The sequence below is a fragment of the Chelon labrosus genome (genome assembly GCF_963514085.1).
Source record: "Chelon labrosus genome assembly, chromosome: 12".
In the NCBI taxonomy this organism is placed as follows: Eukaryota; Metazoa; Chordata; class Actinopteri; order Mugiliformes; family Mugilidae; genus Chelon; species Chelon labrosus.
The window spans coordinates 21,975,712-21,995,509 of NC_140345.1; the positions used below are offsets into that span (position 1 = coordinate 21,975,712).

General features: G+C 45.1%; 1 protein-coding gene across 4 annotated transcripts in view; it reads left to right on the forward strand.

Annotated features, from left to right (window-relative positions):
- rims2a (regulating synaptic membrane exocytosis 2a) overlaps positions 1 to 19,798 on the forward strand; it is a gene marked incomplete at its 5' end in the record, with an annotated part of 128,623 nt that overhangs the window by 30,290 nt on the left and 78,535 nt on the right. For all 4 annotated transcript variants that reach the window (XM_084557974.1, XM_084557973.1, XM_084557976.1 and 1 more), the window contains one exon: positions 7,975 to 8,267. In XM_084557974.1, the coding sequence (XP_084414100.1) occupies positions 7,975 to 8,267 (293 nt within the window). The remainder of the gene's footprint in view (positions 1 to 7,974; positions 8,268 to 19,798) is intronic.

Here is a 19,798-nt window from a genome sequence, read left to right on the forward strand (position 1 = left end):
ATATGTAGAATATCCAAGAAATTGCTTATACATATGCTTGTCTACAGCAGGGGAGCAGAGTAAGCATTTATGGCCGGACGCAGGAGCTGAAATGACAGGGTCAGTCAGATGGACGCAGGGCCAGCATAGAAATGAGCAGCAGAGGTGGCGATGGTGCAAGAAAAGAAATTTTAATGTTGTTTTGTGCTACCTGCACATTATTAGCCAATGCAGAAGACCACGCAGGACGTTAGCTGTTAGTGAGATTTGTGTCACGGTATTAGTCCAGCAGGATTGTTGTGATATTAATCACTGATTGTTTCTGTGATCGTGGTTGCGGGTGCAGATGGACAGAAGATTTGATTACGCTTCCACAAACAAAAAGGACGCATTTCGGTGTGCCTGCCCATCTTGTCTGAAAGCTTGTGTGTCAGTGAAAGAGGTGGCGGCGGTGAAATGTGCCTTTTTTCCATCCGTCTACTCTTTCCCCCTCTCACAGATGGTGACAGCAGTGGCGAGAGCGATCTTGTTCTGTGAAACGCCATTGAATATTTACAAGTCTCCGTGTCTGGGACAGCCAGCCAGCTAGCTATGGCACACTGGAATATGATATAGTATGAGCGCTAAGAGACAAACAGCTGGTTAAGAAGGAATTTAAGGCTGCTGGTTGTGCTCAGTAGCCCCGTTTAGCTTATTCTACAGCTCAGAGTAGTCCCATAAATCACTGTACCTTATCGCACCAAGATGAATAATAGATATGAGCCACTGATAGACGTATCTGTGTTGATATCAGTCGCTGCTCATTGAGTGTGCCAGGTAGATTAGCCTCTAGAGTAACTCCGAAGCACAGAGTGACTTTTTGGGGGTAAAAATATCAAATGCCTTTGATATACTGTCGATGTGTGCCAGGGTTGTGAAGTCTTCAGGATCCCTGCGTGTAGTAGCGGAGCTCCTCACCATTTCCTCTGATGTGGCTTCAAAAGGGCCTGAGGAATCAACAGTCTCTGGGGAGGAAGTCATTTGTGATTAAAGCAACTCTTGAAGACATCACATGTGCTTCTTGGCCCGTCAACATTTCTGCTATGAAATAGAAGCGCGAGGGCCATTGTGCTTTATTGGCTCCCTTTTTCATTTTAAAACAGCGTTTTAACAAATAATATGTTGTTTCTGTCAATAAAAATGTTTTTGGACTCTAAATGGCACCATCATTAGCATCAGAAAATACCATATGGACTTGTTGTAACCTGATCGACAATGTATCCTTCATGTCTTAACGTTAAGTAGTGTTTCATGTTCATGTAAAAACCTATTACCAAAAGTCGTGTTGTAGTGCTTTTGTTGTAATGTGGTGTTCCAGAGAGATCTGTGAAACGATGCCTTGATGAGATAATGTGATGGATCACGCGGCGAATATATTCAGCTCCTCCAAGTGTCGAGTCACACCTTTACATCTGCGCTGCAGAGCTAAAAATACATATTTCTCAGCTATATTTTGGATGTGTCTGATTGCAGGAGGATGCACAACTCTGCGTTTTAAAGCTGGCTGTACAGGGCATCTCATTGCGTGCAATTGCTGCACTTAGTTGTGTTTTCCCTGGGATGCACCTGTCTTATAAGAAAGACTGAAGGAATGTGTTTAAGGCCTATTTTCAGATTATAATTATGGCATTTAGTTTGGTTTGACAGTGCCCTACCACCTATTTTTAATCAGTTCCTTAACTAACATGAGAAGTGTGACTCGAGCTGTGTATGTGTCAGGGCCCTTGTTAAACGTGTGAACACATCAAGCTGTTTTAACCTGCCTCAGTCATTCCAACCATGTTTTCCTTCACATTATGAGACTCGGAGAAACGCATGATGATGGCGGTGACCGCATTTGTGTTGTATGTTCCACTGAAGCTCGGGATGTTTTCGCAGCACAGACTGAGTCAGTAATAACAGAGTGTTCCTGTTGCCGCTATTACGCAGGGACCACATCGGCGGGCGCGTTTCCTGTCCGTCTATTGGGCTGTGGGAGCTGAGTTGGGACGCGTCGCATATGTAATGAGCTCTCATCAAGTCCAGCCGGGCTCTGACTCTCCGTTACAGAAGAACTAGTGCAGCGGCGGCGGTTAGAAACGTAACGTGATTTGACGCTCGCCTCACATGTTTTCTCACCGTGCGCCGTACACCTGATACCGAGTCCGGGATTGTTTGCACGGTTTGATGGATCCGGGTTAACGATTCATCATTGGAATTCGTCATTTTGTTTGTTTGTTTTGGCTTTGGATAGACATTGGACAGAAATAGGGAATTACGGTTACGGTGGTTTTCTCGGATCGGATGTGGCCAGCTGAGTCCCCGGTGTAACCTTCACGGTGCTTTCAGCAGCTGCTGTCCGGCAGGCAGCCTGTTGTCTGGAGCTGTCCGCGGTGCTGAAGGTCGGAGCAGCCTCTTCGTTGTCGGGAGCAGGAGCAGGAGCAGCAGCAGCGGGCGGTCGTTGCCACATTAAACGGACTTACAGACGGAGACCTTTCTGCACACGCACGGTGCTTTCCCTCAGCGGCACCATGGGTAAGCCGAGTGAGCCGTCGGGCAACTGCGACGCGTTTCTCAACGGTCATTTTGTTTCTCCGAAATGTGTAGTGCAGTAATTCATTTCCCGTGACCTCTCCACACACGTTATGAAAAACGTCCACTTTATATTTGAAACGCTGCATCTGTCAGCTGCTGTTTTCATTGCAGCGTTTCATGACATTCAAATTGGTTTCCAAAAACCAACGTTTTGCCAGTGAGCGCGCGTCATGTCTGTCAAAAAAAAAAAAAAGAGAGAAAAGTATTTAGGTCATAGAGAGGCTGAAGGGGGAGTGGATTTGAGAGACATCAGTCGTTTCAATGCAAAATCGTATATTGGATTTCAGCCGTGTTTCCCTCCTCTTTCTTGTGTCTCTGAACTTCAAACAAGGCGCATAAATATTCATCAAGTCTATTATTATTGCTGGCGCGCACACTAAAATTAGAAGCTCATTAAAATGTAATTCACCACGTGCAGCCAGTGTTGGGGCATGTGAATGTGAATGTAACGCGCTCTTCTTTCATTCTCACCGGCCGCCCATCATGTATCCCACCACAATGCAATGTGAAAAAATTCATTCTTGAGAAAACTGCTTAAAAAAAATCAAACTCCATGTCTTCAAATGAACACAAAAATCAAGAGGGGGGAAAACTAGACATTTATGCGTGTGTCTAATGTATGTACCAAACATGTCTGCAGGAAAATCAATGCGGGAACAGTCACTTCATACAATGCTATCCTGCTTCTCTGAAAAAATAGGCCCCACCTCTTTTTTTTCTTCCCTCTCTCTCTCTCTCCATACACTTTATTCAGTATCGATGCATTGTGATGCCCGTCATTGCAGCCCATCAGACTCATGTAGCCCCCAGCTGTGGCAGCAATTTGCTCTGGAGAGTAGTAGATCAGATCTTTATGGAAGCCTCAGTGCTGGACTCGGTCCAAAACGGGATGCTCTCAGGAACACTCCACTCCCCGAACAATGAGTCTTTAATGAGTGGTTCAGTTCACCCCAGTTCAGGTGAAGTAGAGAAACAGCGATGTAATATGACACCCGTGACAGTTCATTTACTGGCCCATCAATATTGCAGCCTGTGTCATCTATAGTTTTTACTTTAGATTTAGGTTACGATTAGACTTTTTTTGTCTTTACCAGATGGCTGGAATCAGGTTTAGAGAAAAAGCCCAATTGCAGGCAGGTCAAGGTTTAAATGTGGCTTTAAATGTGGCTTAAAATAAACACTGGCCGACCAGGGTTACGCGTGTCACCTCTTTCGATGCAAATAGAGGCAGAAGGTATGCCACTCATCCAAACTGTGAACTCACGACATTCACTATATTCCACACACAATTATGAATGTAAAATGAATGAACGTAAAAAGTGATGCTGATTTAATTTAACATCGGAGTTGGTTTCCACAGAGCATGCGGTGATGTGCCTGGAAGGATACTGCTGATTCACTCTGGAGCAAGTAATGTTGTAGTGCAGTTTAATGGCCACAAGATAGAGCTCAGGGCTCCCTCTCGCTGCAAATCTGGCTGCTTTGTGAGTTTTTGAGGAAAGGTTTGCATGGAGCAGGCAGGTAAAGTGCGTAACATGCAAAGGGTAAGTGTTATTTTCTTAACACTGGTGTTATACTCATCACAAAAATACAAGTTTTTTTTCCAAATCGAAGGCAATATCCTTGCATCCTTTTGGAATAGCTTTAAGACATTCTCTCAAAGGAAGCCTTTCCCTCGCTGGCATCCCTGGCTTTTGCTATTGTCACTTTCCTAAACACACACATAATTTTGTGGAAGATTATATTTGCCGGTCTGAAGAGAAACTATTAGAAAGGAAATTATTTATCGATCCCATGGCACTGGGTGTTTGCTTCCCTTAATTCAATGCCTCTGTAAATAGCCTATAGCACGTTTAATAAAGTATATAGCTTTCCGGAGTAGTGCAAGGTTTTTAGCTTTCTGTTTTTAACGGCAGGTTCAGTGATTACGAAATGTGCAGACACAGAGAGAAATGGCCCTGCCCGAGGGCCGCAGCCCCCAACCCCCTGCCTGTGCACAACCATGAAGAGTTAAGTGTGTGTGTGTGTGTGTGTGCTTGGAGAGTCTTGAGCAGAACGGCTGCGATGAAAGTGAACAGACCTCGGGCTGTTACAACTGTTTGACCTGTGACTGTGTCACTGTGCATACATGCATCGGTTGCAGAACAGTATGAAGGAATGGGAGTTATTACACTTTCCTGGGTTGAGCTCACTCTGTCTCTGGACTGCACATGGACTGTTAACAGTGTTATGCTGTGAGAAGTCTGTCAGTGTGACTAAAGACAGAAGGAAGCACGCTGACCTGTCTACGCAGCTTGTTCAAATCCTTTAAATATTTTCCGATATGCACAGTCTCAAAACGAAACTGGTTGTCTTCTGCAGTCCGTTTTAATATTCTTGGATATTTGAGGATTCAGCACAGCATAGTTCCTTTTGCTCTTCCTCTCTAGTACACTGGATGAACATCCATTTTCATTCTGGCTTGCTTCCAAAGTGCAAATCAAATCCGAGTATTGATGAAGCTGAGTGTGCTCAACATTTGCTGGACCCGGGCACGTTTTTGTTGGCCCGTGTTTTTGGAATACTAATATGCTATTAGCTATTCACTGATGAGATAAAAGAGCTTGACATGTGCAGTTCAAGGGCTGAGAATGCGGTTCATTATTATTGGCAGACTGGAGAGGTGCACAGTAACTGACTCTATGTTAACTGCAGTTTGGAGGGGTAAATATGTAGGTCACAGACTGCAGTGGAGAAACCGGAGAGTTTGGAAGAGAAGGGCAGATTTCAGTAATGAACAGACTCTCACACGTCGTATGTGTGGGTGTAATATGGTCTTCCTCCAAAAACGATGGAAACTAGAGCAGACAGGGTCAGCTCCATCTACTGGTAATTAGTAAACAGGAACTATTTTGATGAGAATAATATCCCTCAAAGACTCTTGTATTTCATTTTTAGTTGAATGTGTGTTCCACCCACTTCACCCATCGTTAAAATGACACTCAGATTAACGTGTTTAGGCCCGGTTAGCCCTGTTTGCTTTGTTTGTTGAGTGAATTTGAGCAGGTTTTGCCTTTTTTTAGAACTGGTACTGGACGAAAAACTGATTCATTTTGACGTAGTTCTCCTAAAGATGTCGGATTTCCCTTGTGTGAGCTGAGATACCTGCTTCCTGGTGACACGTTTTCATGTGTGTGTCTGGTCATCAGAGCCCTGACGTCCTTTGTGTTAGTCCAACTTCTCAATTTTAACTCCCCTGGCTATCTGTAAGCCACAATGTCCGAGCAACGCACGCCATTACATGCGTAATCGTCCCCGTGTGCGTGTGATGTTCAGGTGTAGGAAGTGATGTGTGGTTGATTAGCAGGAACACTGGCCTAGGTGGCTCCCGGGTCTTAACCGATGACTCATGGTTCACTGCAGAGCTCTCGCTGTGACCCCAGTTAAATGAGGCAGTCATGGCCTCACCAGCTGCATTCCTCTGGGACACATAAAGCACAATTTGTAGCCTTTCTGCTCCCATTGTGTGTCAGCACAGTTACAGCCCATCTGTAACATTGATAGCCGGTCATAAATGCCTCCTTGTGTCAATATCACACAGGCCAGTACATGCTGCCTGCTGTAAGAATGACAAGATTTTCTTATTTTTTTTTTTTGCACTGCATTTGGAGTGCAGCTGAGTGAATCCATTAGATATGGCTGCATCGAGAAGGACGGATGCCTAGCTTCCATTAGATTTTTGCTGTTCCTGTGATCAAAAAGCAATCGGTTGTGGTTGAAGATTTGAAATGCAGTTTGCGTGTGTCAGGTTGCAGATACATTTACTGCTGATCCCACGTGGCAGGTTTGTCTCCCTATTCACTCCCACACACATCATCATGGAGCACAGCAGACACTACTCCTTGCTCCTGATGCACAATAAAATCCTGACGACTGACTGCTAGCCACACCGTTCCTGTTACAGCTACCACATGCTATGAGCGCTAGTGAGTGGGCAAAGCGTGCTGCCCAGACCAACCAGTAAGTAGCAAGTTTATTGACAAGGACGTGGCCTCTCGCTGACTTGCCACCCATGAATCCTGAAATGTTTGATGGCGTAGGCTGCCTCAACAGCTGGGGACTTGTGTTATGTAATTAGATGATTGCTTTTTCCTCTACTCCACCCAGACACAGCATAAAAAAAAAAATTTGCACGGTGTGCTGTAGGCTTCCACTCCTAATAATCATTTGTTTGAATTCTACCACAGGGGTTGCTGCTCAGTATCTCTTTGCGTTTCACCTCCAGCCAGTCACCGATACAAGCGGTTTAGTGCTACGGCTACAAATCCGGCCTTTGAATCTCTGCAGCCGGTAAATATTCAGACAAACACGACGGTTTAAGTGATTTCAGTTCATCTACAAATAACATATTGGTCAATTCCGGGCCCGCGCATATACTAATAACGGTAATGCACTGACTCAGCACTGGGACTGTAAAGGTGGGGAGTGTGGTGGGCTGCAGCAGCTCTTGGCTGCCCCCACTGGCTGTCTGGCCTGTCAATCATTTGGTTAGCTCTTAGATATCACCGTATGTTTCTTACTGTTAGAAAGAATTGTGTGTTTACCCAGGACCCGCCCGAGTGAGATTCATGACATCAGTCTGCTCATTACAAACACAATGAAATCATTTTCTCACTCTGAAAGGTTGAGTTTCACTATGTAATGAGTGTGTGTACGTGTGTGCCGTGATCAGAGCTCCGGTCTGCTCCTGGATGTATGAGTCTAATGGTGGTGTACAACATCTATCTCTCCAGTCCTTGTGGAGCAGGAACAGGAAAAAGAAGCTGTTCTTTCCCAGTTGTATTACAGCACCGTATTAGTCGCTTATTGCATTACCTCTGCTTACCATGTCCTCACACAATGTGAGTAACCTCTGTGATCAATAGGTTATGTGCTGCTGCAGATGCTAACCAGAAACAAGAGTTTATTCGTAATGTACTGCTTCATAACAACAGCAAACAAAACATGGACAGTTTGGTTGGAACCTAAACATCTACAGAGAGAAGAAAAACTCAAATATAATAAAATATAATAAAAATATAATAACATTAATACATTTCAAGGGTCTCAAAGGCTGCTGCATGTGTAAAATATTTCATCACTCGCCTCATCAGCATAAATTGTCAGCAATGTTTAGAGATATTGTTGCTGTGGGGTGAAATCTCCTGTTTGAAATCCTTTTCAAAACTAAACTATTTATTGTTGGTTCCAAAAAGTTGACATTTTGGAGAGTTTCGCCCAGCAACAGCGATATGCCTCACGACTTAGATGGCACAAATCACTCCATTACAGCTCATTATAGGGTCATGTAAGGAAACCTCTGTCTGTTCCAGGTTGTTAACCGCCCCGTTCTCTCCCCTGCAGGTTATGTGGGTATGCAACTTGTGCCGAAAACAACAAGAAATCCTCACCAAATCAGGGGCGTGGTTCTACGGCTCGGGGCCCGGTCAGGTGCGGGGCGTGTTTGAGGGTGGGCCGCAGGGGAAGAAGGCCAAACTGCAGGACCCGTCCCTGTACCCCTACCAGGGAGCCTCAGGGGACTTGACACCAGCGTCAGACAGAAGCAGACCTCACGGCGGGCTCCTGCCCAGACAGGCGTCCCTTGACAACGGTTCGGGGCTAAGGTACTCGGGACCCGGAGACGCACCCATAGACAGGTCAGTTCTATGTTTGGAAACAAAAACATACAATGCTTCACATGAGCTACACATATTTGTTTTTTGTGTAAATTCAGGTGGATAACTTTACAAAGGTGCATGATGTAACTGTATAGAACATTTTAGCCTCAGCACAGATCTATGAGACTTTTGTTTAGATACTGATTTGAGCCTGGCATTAGAGCAATGCCAGTCAAGGCATAAGGTCTTCAAAGTTGGTGTATAATACACATGCACCAGCGTATATATTAAGAAGCAGATATTTGTGTAATTAAGTTAGCATGAGGTACAGGCAGGTGAAAAGTCTTTCCAGTAATTTATATTTATATTGAGAAAAACTGCCCCCTTTTTTTTTTTTTTTTACCTTTTCTTATCAGGGATGTTATCACAGCCTGTTTGCTCACTGCAGCACTTGGAAATGAAGAATTATCAGGATGGTTTTTGGAGTAGAAAGGCAAGAGCAGGCTAATTACACTACAGAAAATTGTTTTCCATTTGTCACAGGCACTAAATGTCCCCTCTGAGTAGAACGCTCTCAGATGCTGACAACACGGACATGCTGTGCCTACGAATCCTATATCCTGCTTCTTGATACTGGTGTCAAGAAAGGTAGTTGCTTTGATGTCCACATGGGGGCTCCTTCCTCTTTCTTCTTCTAAAGGGAGGAAGAGGATCTTGTAGTCAGGATGTGAATTTAGCTCTTTTGAAATCTGAGCTCTTTCAGAAAACCTCTCACATCTCGTCGGTTGCTGCTTCTGAGGTGTAAGGTAGCTCAGCATTTGTTCAGTGGAAGAGCTGTGGTTTGTCACGGCAAGCATAGCCCAGAGACTAACAGATGCTCGTCTCTCTACCTGTCCTCCCACCCGAAAAGATCCAAATTCACTGATGGGGTATACAGACATTCGCTACACACATTTATGAGAGAGGTACAGGAGGAAATGGGAGGTGAATTTGACTCTGTCTCAGCCCAGTGCATGTCTCGGACTGTGTTTTTATGCTGGCCTTGTATAGGCACACTTTTTAGGCTCCTGGTTTTCTAGTACAGGGTGAAACCTGCAAACATGCATATGGCTGTGCTCACTTGTCTTGAGTTCTGTCCCCTCTCTGCCGCCGAATTTATGTTTTAATACACCCACAAACTACAAAATGGAGAAATTACTGGCGAAAAACAATGACTGATATTTAGATCCATTAACACAACACACTACAAGCAGCGTTTATAGCTCCAGACGTATATATTTTCCCCCTCGTGCTGATGATATTTTGCTCTGTTTCTCGTTAAATCTCCTATCCATTAACTTTCAATATTCGGAATACACATTGCGCAGCAGAACAATAAAGGGCAGAGCGTAATCTGTAACTGCAAATTGTGATTAAAGCTACTGTACTATAAACCTTTAAAAGTAATGCAAGAATGACTACAGCTCAGACTGCTCCAAGAATTCAGTCAACCAGTCCCTTTACGTTCTAGTCCAGACCCCTGGCCACTGTATATTAGTTGATTACATGACTTAAGAGATGGAGATGGTGACATGGAGCACTTCTTGCATTGGCATTGCCAACATTTGCTGCGACAAAACAGGAAACGGACTGTCTGAAAATTCAGATGATGGATAGCGGCGAGTCCATAAATAGGACACCCACTGCACAAGCACCAAAACCCACTTTCATTAATCTTAAAGAATGTTTAAATTAACTCCTGTATCTGTTATGCCGAAGAAAGGAGGAGAAAAGCTGACGTTCTATTTATAAGAAGGAATAACTCGGGAAGGCTTCTAATTTGTCTTGGTCTCAGAGGTGTCATTTGAATTAACATACAGATACGCAAGGACAGCTGCAGTGCTGGGTGAGACTGATGAAACAACAATGATTACACTGGGACTGGAACACACTCACTGGAGGAATTTCTTCAGATTCTGCAATTTTTTTTTAGAGACAATGGTAATGTGCAGTGTGCCAAAATGTTAGAAGAGGAAGAACCGGAGTCAGCTAGTACTGGCCCTTTAACATCCATCCTGCCCAACCCACTCCAGTTTGGAGTAGCTTTGCACAGTTCATTTAATCACTTCTTAACCTAGTCTGTCTCACTTTAGACATGCGTACCGAAACAGTTTTTTTACACACGTTTGATCAGCCTTACACATCTGCTGAAAGTAAACGTGATCAATTTTAGTATCTGCAGTTTTGGTCATCATTTCTATTATTTAAAATAATATTTTACTGACAGATTTGGATTTGGTTAGTGTCGCTAAAGGCTTTGCAGGTAAGCAAGACTCACCGAAGACCAGTTTGAAGATTATCCAATCCAGTTTTTTGAAGTGAAAACCCAGTCTGAGGATAACTGTGGTGATTATTTTTTATTGCAGAGATTTTGATTTGTCAGATTAGTAATATTGCAGATTATAAACCCACATAAAGACACGCAAATGATAAATCTATTGGTTCCTGCCTTTACTTTAGCTGCTTCAGGGTCCTGGCATTGTTCAGGTTGTCTGACTGGATCTGATTTTGATATTTATTATGGTCGCTAATGGGCTGAAGAAGAATTTTCCTTTAATTTAAAACAAATCTTCGAGTTCAAAATGATCTGTCTCTCCACTGGCTTCAACATTTCGTCCTACCAAGGACTCAGTGAGTCATAATCTTGCTTACATTATCAGTGCTATCATTCTACACAGTACATGCAGCTGTCAGTACAAAGGTTATGCGATTAACTGCAGTGACTACTTAATACTAATATTCTTGTACTTGATTTCTCAAAAGTCCCAACTCATTTAAGGGGTCATAGTAGCTCCATGTTCGTTTTCGGAAGCTTTAAGGAGACACTTTAGCCTGGCTGGATCCTTGTCCGCTAATTTCGTGTCTACGTGAAATGAAATGATAAAAAATAAATAAGTAACCCCTCGGGAAAAGCCCACGCCTGTGTGCGCCCTCTCCTCCCAGACCTTCCTGCGTTTTTACTGATGTAGAGTTGATGCTCTGGAGCCAGATTTGGAATATAAGAGGGGGGAGAAAAAAAAAACACCCTGACGACAGCATCGCCTCCCTCACCTGTATATTGTATTGGGGGTTATCTACTGCTGTGCGCGTCCCAAAGAGTGCATGAGACAGAATGGAGAGATACGGCAGAGTACGCACGACTGCACATCAGTCCTTTAGAGTGTGTATGTGTGACTGCTTCTGCCTGTGCGTGTTGGCGCGCGTGTGTGCTCTTCATAGGCAACGGGAAATATGAGTTGAATGTGAGGCAGCAGCTGATGCGCCGGTATAGGGATGCTGCTGCTGCTGCTGCTGCCGCCGCCGCCTCCGCCGCCGCCGCTGCCGCTACTGCTGCTGCTGCTGCTGCTTGTGGCCGCTGTGTAGGATGCTTCTCCGCTTCTTCTCTCCTGCAGGCGCGTCTTCACCTCTTCTCGCACGCCGAGAAGAGATTTTTGCCACAGCTAAAAGAAGAAAAAGCTCGTTAGCGGCGCCGGCACTACCTCGTTCTCCTCGCTTCCAGTCCGAGGCATTATGACGGAAGGATTTAAGGACACTTTTGACCAGGAGCGGCAGGAGAAATATGGAACTTGATCGGCATCTTTTCTGCGTTTAATGTGCCCCGGGAGATAATAATAACACCAGAATACCGAGGTGTATGTGTTGTGCAGGGGGGTGGGGGGCGTCCGGAGAGAGCGCAGGCTTTGGGATGTATTGGCGGTGAAAGGAAAAAGGGAGATCACTTACTGAGGATAAAAGAAAACGGAGGGGGAAAATGCAGTTTGAGACATTGCGTCAGTTCTGTAGCTCGGTTTTATCACATTTCAACGGGGCTTTCTCGGCACCTCAGAACATCTTGCAGACGGAGCTGTTCGAGCAGGCGTTGAGCAACATCGGGTGAGTGATTCCGTTTTAACGAAATGCCCAGATTGATGAGAAGGAGCTTCCCCGTTGGTATGTCAAACGAGTATTTGGGGGTGGTGGGGGGGTTGTTGCGTTTATCGATCGGCAGCCGGCCTCCGTAATAACAACCTACAGTATAGTACTGTTGCTGCTGCTGCTGCTGCTGCAGATATTTCCTGGCTGGATGATGGGGCCGATCAGCGATCCTGCCGCGGTTTGCCGAGCGCGCATGCATGTGCGCGCGTGTATCGCGGTGGACTTTAGGAGGGGTGGTGGGGGTTCGTTAAAATGAACCCTTTAGGTACACTGTGGCCATGTCGGTAGTGTGCTGTGCGCGTTCCCGCGAGTGAATGTATGTGTACGCGTGCGCCCCAGCGCACCGCTGCTGCAGCATGTGTGCAGCTGTACCGCCTCTGCCGCGGCTGCTGCTGCTGTCGTGTCTGAGAGGAGAACACCGGGGGGTGAGGAGGGTAAATGTACATCAAGTCAGGAGGTGCAAATGAGTGGAAACACCAGCCGTAACGCGTTCGCCCACAGACACACCTACATGCCCACCACACAGCCTACGATCTCGGAGCAGGATTAAGAAATAAGACACTCAGAATAAATGTCAGTAATTCTTATACTACCATTTTGATTTCAGCAGCGGTGTTACTGCAAAGGTCTATTATTCGTTGTAAAAAATTGCCAGAGAAAAAGTAGTTATAGTGTGTCTAGAGGGAGAGAGGGAGAGAGAGAAGTTGGATCTCACTTAGATGCACTGGAGCATATTATGATTAGTCTGCTAAATGCTCTGTCCCCCCACAGAGGGGCCTCTGGTCTTCTGGCCAGGCATGGCTGTTATACACATTATGCAGACTGCAGAAGGCTTTCGACATGCAAACAGACCAATATTCTGCAGTCACAAGGCCGAGAGAGCACACAGGCCTGTTTTATTTCTCGCCGTAGACGCAGGCCCTGTATCACCACACCATCCACTGTCTGTCTGTCTCTGGGGACTGCGAGTCTTTCCCTCTTGTCCCCCACCCTACCGTCAGAAATAATTTACAGCATTGCTGGGCTCTCTGCCACCTCACATTACATGGCCAGAACACTCAGCCACTGGAAGGGCGGAACAGGGGGCTCTGTGCCTGGAAACTGTGATCCAGCAATCATCACATCTGACTGATTAAATTGAACTTATTTTCATCACTACCTTTTTTTTATACTCAGCAAAATTCTTTTGTAGAAACAGTCTCAGAGTGATAGTCAAAGGTATGCCTTGGTCTGGGGTATATGATCATATTTAAAGGGGGCACATTTAGATAGTAGACTGACACCTGAGTTCCAGGTCAGTTTGCAGTTTTCCCAGTGTGGTACATCCGGTGTCAGCCTCTTTGTCTAATGAATACTTTCTGGGTTTGTGAGCAGCATCTTGTAGCTGACTGATAACACAGCAATGCAACTCTGGAAACCAATGGTGTGTGCTGTTCAGTGGTTAGCCAACTTAGCCATTTCTTCGATCCAGGCTGTTTGTGTCTGAGTCTGTTTCTTTCTTTGTTGCTTTCTTGCCCGGGCAGATCCTTGTAATGGGCCGTATGCTTTTAGACCCAGCTTCCATGTATTATGCATGTGTGCGTCAGCAGAGGTCCTAATGGGGTGTGGAGATCTGTTCTTAGAAGGCCTGAATGGTTCTGAATTGAGTGGTCACTACGTTTAAACTGCAGCCATACTCGCCGCCCCAACTATAGTACACACATACACACACCTCCGGTCTATCATCCATCCACTACTGCAGCTCTTTGTGCTCGCTTCTCTAAAATGCCTGACACCAAAGTGTGTCTGTTGTGGGACTGCTGTACGAAGCATTAGAAGGGATGTTATTGAGTTTGTGGTACACATCTTGTAGTCTTCTCCCAGATGAGCCTTTTGTAACTGGCGTGATGCAGTGTAAGTGGAATGTGAATGGCTGTATTTGATTTTCTGCATAGATGCAATGTATTGAAATTATGACTGTGTTCCATATCCATTATATTAAACACACCCCATATGGCCGGTGTTTAATGATTTCAAATGGGCTCCACAATCTTGGGTGTGATTTCAGTGAGTCATCCTCATACTCACAGCTGTTTATTTCATCCCACCGGCTCACAGTGTGCACCAGCAGTGATAGCGTCTTTGCAGCTGTACATGCGCGTCTGCATTTTGTAGCTAATGTGCGATGCTGCAGATACGAGGGAAACCAACTTACTTCCAACACTGTCAGTCCTTCGGTGAAGGCTCCTCTGAAGTGGAATCCCCCTGACTTTGTGCCCCTCTCGCCCCCGCCCCCATCTCGTCACTTGTCCCCTCCAGCGATGGAGTTGCCATAGTGATACGGTGTAATGTTTGATCAATAGTCTGTTAATCTCAGCGTTAGCGGGATGTGAAGAAAAATATTGAGGTAGCAATAAAGTGAGGAGTGTTCTGGCTAACAAAAAGCATGAAGTATGACGAAAAGGCAGGTGGGTGGGCAGTCGCTTTTGTTCACTGTATTGTAGCCTACACCAATCAGGCATAACATTATGACCACCTTCCTAATATTGTGTAGGTCTCTCTTGTGCCTCCAAAACAGTTGTGACTCATCAGAGAATGGACATGGGCCTTCTGAGGGTGTCCTGTGGGTTGAGGGGGAGGGGCCTCTGTGTATCATCCCACAGATACTTGATCAGTTTGGGATCTAGTGAATTTGGAGGCCAGGTCAACACCTTGTCCTGTTCTTCGTGTTTTTTGAGTTGTTACTGAACTGTTTTTGTGTGTGTGCCTGTGTCATCCTGCTGGGGATGGCTGCTGCTGCTATCAGGGAGTGTCATTGCTATGGGGTGGGGGTGCCTGGTCTGGTCTGGTCTGGTCTAGGTGGGTGCTACATGTCTAAGTAACATCCACACACATGCCAGATCCAAAAGTTTCCCAGCAGAACACTGAATTGTCACTAGATGGTCGATGTTATTCACTTATGTTTCCTGTCAGTGGTCATAATGTTGTATCTGATCAGTGTAGTTCATCTGAAAATATAAGGTGGTCTATCTGCCACAATGTTTCTCCAAAATTCACATTTCATTAAACACATTTCAGTACAGTTCAGTACTTGTGTTTATGTCATGCTTTATGTAGTTACTGACACTTATCAATGTTAAAAAAATGCTACATTATCGTAGAGTTTATGCTCAGATGTGCTGCACTGCACAGAACTGATCTTGAAACTTTCATTTTGCGACCACATGACTAGTGAAGTGCATTTACATTGTGCTTCACAAACAGGACTCCACTGACTGCAGAGAGAATATAAACACGTGACAGAAAACATTACATGAAACTGCTGTAATGCAGATGAATACACCTGATTAAAATGAACCTCTTTTTCACCCTTGATTACTTCCTGAAGAGGTATGAGATGGCTCAATCAAGAGTTGCTTTTCAGCATCGCATCTGTGGCAGCTAATTTGTCTGGAGCAGTCCTAAAGCTAGTCAAGCATTCCTTGACATTATCCTTAACATTTTATTTTTTTTTTTGCAGCACAGTATAGCAACGCTTATTCAGTTTGGGCAATCAAACTATCCGGTTTTCAGAACAAGATGGAGTAGAGATGTTAAAAGGCAGCTAACCAACTGGAATAGTGTCTTTTAAATTGGAACTGCATCACTGAATGAAGTTGTTATCTGAATTATTACTACCGTAAACTAGAGCTACAGCTGTATCCATTGCCAGACATTTCTTGGAAGTTGAGCAACTCAAAAATAAACTTTAGCACATATAAATAACATATTCCCACTCCATTGACGTGATAATCGTACATCTGTTCATGAAGCAGCTTCATGAAGCACTCACGTCTATCCTGTCACGCACATTGCATCTAAGCCAAACATTTTCCACTTCGATTTCTGCCCTCGCGTTGTCTCAGCTTGTGTTGACGACAGGCATTGTGGATGTGAGGCGGAGTGAGAGGAGTTCAGAAGAGAGACAAAGCAGAGAGTGAAAACAGCAAGGAGAAGACAGAAAGTACCGGGAGCAGGCAAGAACACCCAAGCATCAGTCACCATGGTGACAGAGCTGTAGACAAGGCAGACAGAGCAGACTGCCGCTTATGGGACTCTGAACCCCTGGAGCCTTAGATTCATGTTGATGTGACAGAACTGGGGGAAAGGAAAGGAGGAAAATGGAAGTAAAGGGGTAGGAAGAAGGAGCGAGGAGAAGAGGAGGAGGAGGAGGAGGAGAAGAAAACTGCAGACCTTGAAACAACAAGAGACAAGGACGTAGCATTCCTTCCCTTGGCTCTCCACAGCTATGGACACTTGCGTTGATGTGGTTGTGTGTCCACCTTGATATATCATTGGCCTCACTGTACTGTACATAACTCTCTATATATATATATATCTTTACCCTTCTTTATCCCAGGTAGGTCGGGATTGAGTGCATATTTTGTTTTTTAGCAACGCCCTGCTTTACATTTCCACAGGTGCACATTAAATCTTTGCAGAAAACGCAAAATCAAGCTGACTGGGCTGGGAGTTAAAAGCCTGGCTGAAGAGCTCCTCAGTAGTAGTAGCTGTTGAGGGAGGGGATAACATTATTCTTTGTTTCTTCCCACATATCCCCAGTTAGCCTCGAGGCTACCATCAGCTCTTTATTCATCTGTTTGAGTACTATAAAGTAGTGTCTTGAGGGTTCAGGTGTGGGAGTCAGGCTGAGACTCAAACTGTGTCCTCAGTAGTTCTCTTGCAACCTCCACCTCCCCCCAACATCCCGACACACCTTCGCCCACGTTCAGCACGCCCTCAGCCCCGTGGTGTTGTACCCGGGTGTTGGCGGCACTCAGCAGCTGTAATTAAGCCGGCCCTTTATTGGCTTTGTCCTCGCCAAGGGAGATGCGCGCTGGAAGAAGGAAGGCCCGGTTTATTGCCTGGGCGTCTAAGAGAGGGGTTATTAGGATTGCACGCTAGAGAGGGAAAGTGGAGAGAGTTGGAATAATAGAGGTGGAGGCTGAATCGATATGCTCGACTCCTGTCTCCTCTCACCAAATCATATCTCAGCATCAGACCGAGAGAGGAAGAAAGAAATAGAGAGAGAGAGAGAGAGAGAGAGAGAACTGGTAGCTAGCGGTAGGCTGTGTAGCCAGATAAACATCAGGCTAATGTCCCTATAGCCCCAGGCCAGCTGCCATCGCTGCTACTGCTGCTGCTGCCCAGAGAGGGAGGTGAAAATGTCTTTGCTGAGGTTTGCTTACAGGTTGCCACAGCACGGTCCCGCAGCAAGAAATACATCTGATGTCACCTATACAAGGATGCGCGTTTGGTATAGGCTCGTCTGGCCTGGCTGTTCTCAGCGGTGAAGCGGGATGAGGAAGGTACAGAGAGGGACACAGAGCAACAAAGGAAAGACGGAGGGAGTACTTTTCATCAGAAATGCCGGCCTGTGCAGAGCGCTGACATCTGGGCTCTTTTCATGCTCACGGAGCGAGACTGATTCCCTCAAAGGCTGAATAGGCACATGTGTGCATGCCTGTGTGTGTGTGTGTGTGACCCTCAACCTTAGCACGTCATTAATGGCTGAGTTACAGTAGGCATAGTGTCCTCTCGCTACAACTTCATTTCAGTTGGTTCCACTTGCAGCGTTGCCCCAGGTCCTTAACATCTTCCCTTTCCACTAACCAACAGAACAAAGAGGAGGCTGCTGAGTGGTGTAAATGTGAGACTGAACTCTTCTGTTTGTGTGTTTGTGTCTGTGTGTGTGTCCTCGTGCTTCTCAGTGAGTGTCCATGTGGCCGAAGTTGTATGCTCGTGTGTTTGAGGCCCAGTCCCTGGGAGGTCTTTTTTCTCTCTTAAAAAGCCTTTTTCTCTCCTCTCAACCAGATGTCTGATGTCATCTGTTTCTGGATAGCAGAGAGAGAGAGAGAGAGGGAGGAAAAAACTGCATACACCACATGGATAGTGCTTTGCTTTCAGCCATATGCCTTGATGCTATTTGTCAGAGTCAGGTACTATTTAACAATCAAAAGAAGGGTTAAATTTGGCGTCAGTGAAGATGTAAGTGGTGTAAATATGTATATAAGAAGTATATGTATGTGTCCGGTATTCCACAAATCCTCCCCTGGCCTTGATGGTCAGTGGAGTTGTTAATTGAAAACTAAGGCTGTCTGCTCCTAAAGGTGCTTCACAGCATCATCATTCTTGTTTCACGTTTGATTTATTGATCAAAGACACTTATAAGGTCAGACCTTTGGAAGGTCAGGAGGTGGACTTTCTTAACTGAATCCCTGTTATTCAGCACACTGAAGTCCGTGTGACACCTCTGAACAAACACGTCAGGCTATACATACAGGGGCAGTTAAGTAATATGCATATATGGAATTCATCCTAGCCTTAATTTAGATTAAAGGGTCTAAATATCGTTCTATTAATTCGTTTTAGCATTTAGTGTGTCTCCTGTTACTATTTCCACTCCACATACCAAATGCACGATTGACCTGCTAGCACATCCGCGTGCATTGTTTCATGAATGGGAAATAGACTGCTTTGCACATAATCCTGTTGCCGTGCCCCAAATCCAAACCTTTTTTTTTTTATTATTATTTTTCATGCTCCAATTTATTCAATTACCAAAAATACACTTGAAGGAGCCATGTGATAAAGCAATAATGAAAAAGCTTAATCTAAACATCTGCGTCTCTCCAGTCTGCCGCTATCGTCATCCACCTCATCCCCAGCCTATGCTCAAATCCTCTTTTGAAACACTGATGGTATTTCACAAGCTCAATGAGATTAATTATTTCCATATTTTGCAAACATTGCAACCGTGTGCGCTGCCCCTCCCGCCCCTTCTCTCCCCCCCAACATCTCCCCACACGTGTACAATTAGCTCAGTTCATTTGTATTGCAAATGAGCCGGCCCTGACGGTGCTCACGGCCTCCCCGGGTTTCTCTTCCCAGGCAGCGGAGAGGAGAACCCAGCCGAGGAGTGATCAAAAGCCTCCTTCTCTGGCAAGCAGATGCTGAGTAAACACAGAGAAGGAGCTCCAGTAACCGTTCCTTCCCGCTCCCTCTTCTTGCCTTCATTATTTTTGGAGTCTGCTGGCTGGCATTAATGAAACCCCATGTAATATTCATTCAATTCCCAGTGTTTACTAGTTCATTAGGTTTTAGGATAGTAGTTGATCTGATCTCCAGGGGTGGAAGAAGCTGACTTTGAAGATTGTTCAATTTTCACCAGCCGGGCTTCTTGCATTTATTCACATGTCTCTCTTGATCCCATACTATTCACAAACCTCTCTTTGCCCACTGAATTGTGTAGCTTTCCTCTTCCTTGGCATGCGTCATCACATGTCTGCCCTCATTTATACAACTATGACGAAAGTTTAATGTTTGTTTTGGGGATTTTTGTGCAGCAGTATATCAAAATCTAAACAAAAAAATCAATTAATGTCACAATCTTTATAAAATATCTTAGGATGCCTACATAGCTGCCTATAATGCATATAAATCTATTAATATACTGGCAGAAAGGTGGCAAAAAGTAAGCTCAGCTCCTCCATTTCTTTACGCCCCTATAAGTCAGAGATTAAATATTTTCTCAGAGCAGGACCCCTCTGGCCACTTCATCGCCGCGGTTCATGGCATGTGTTACAGACGCTGTCTTA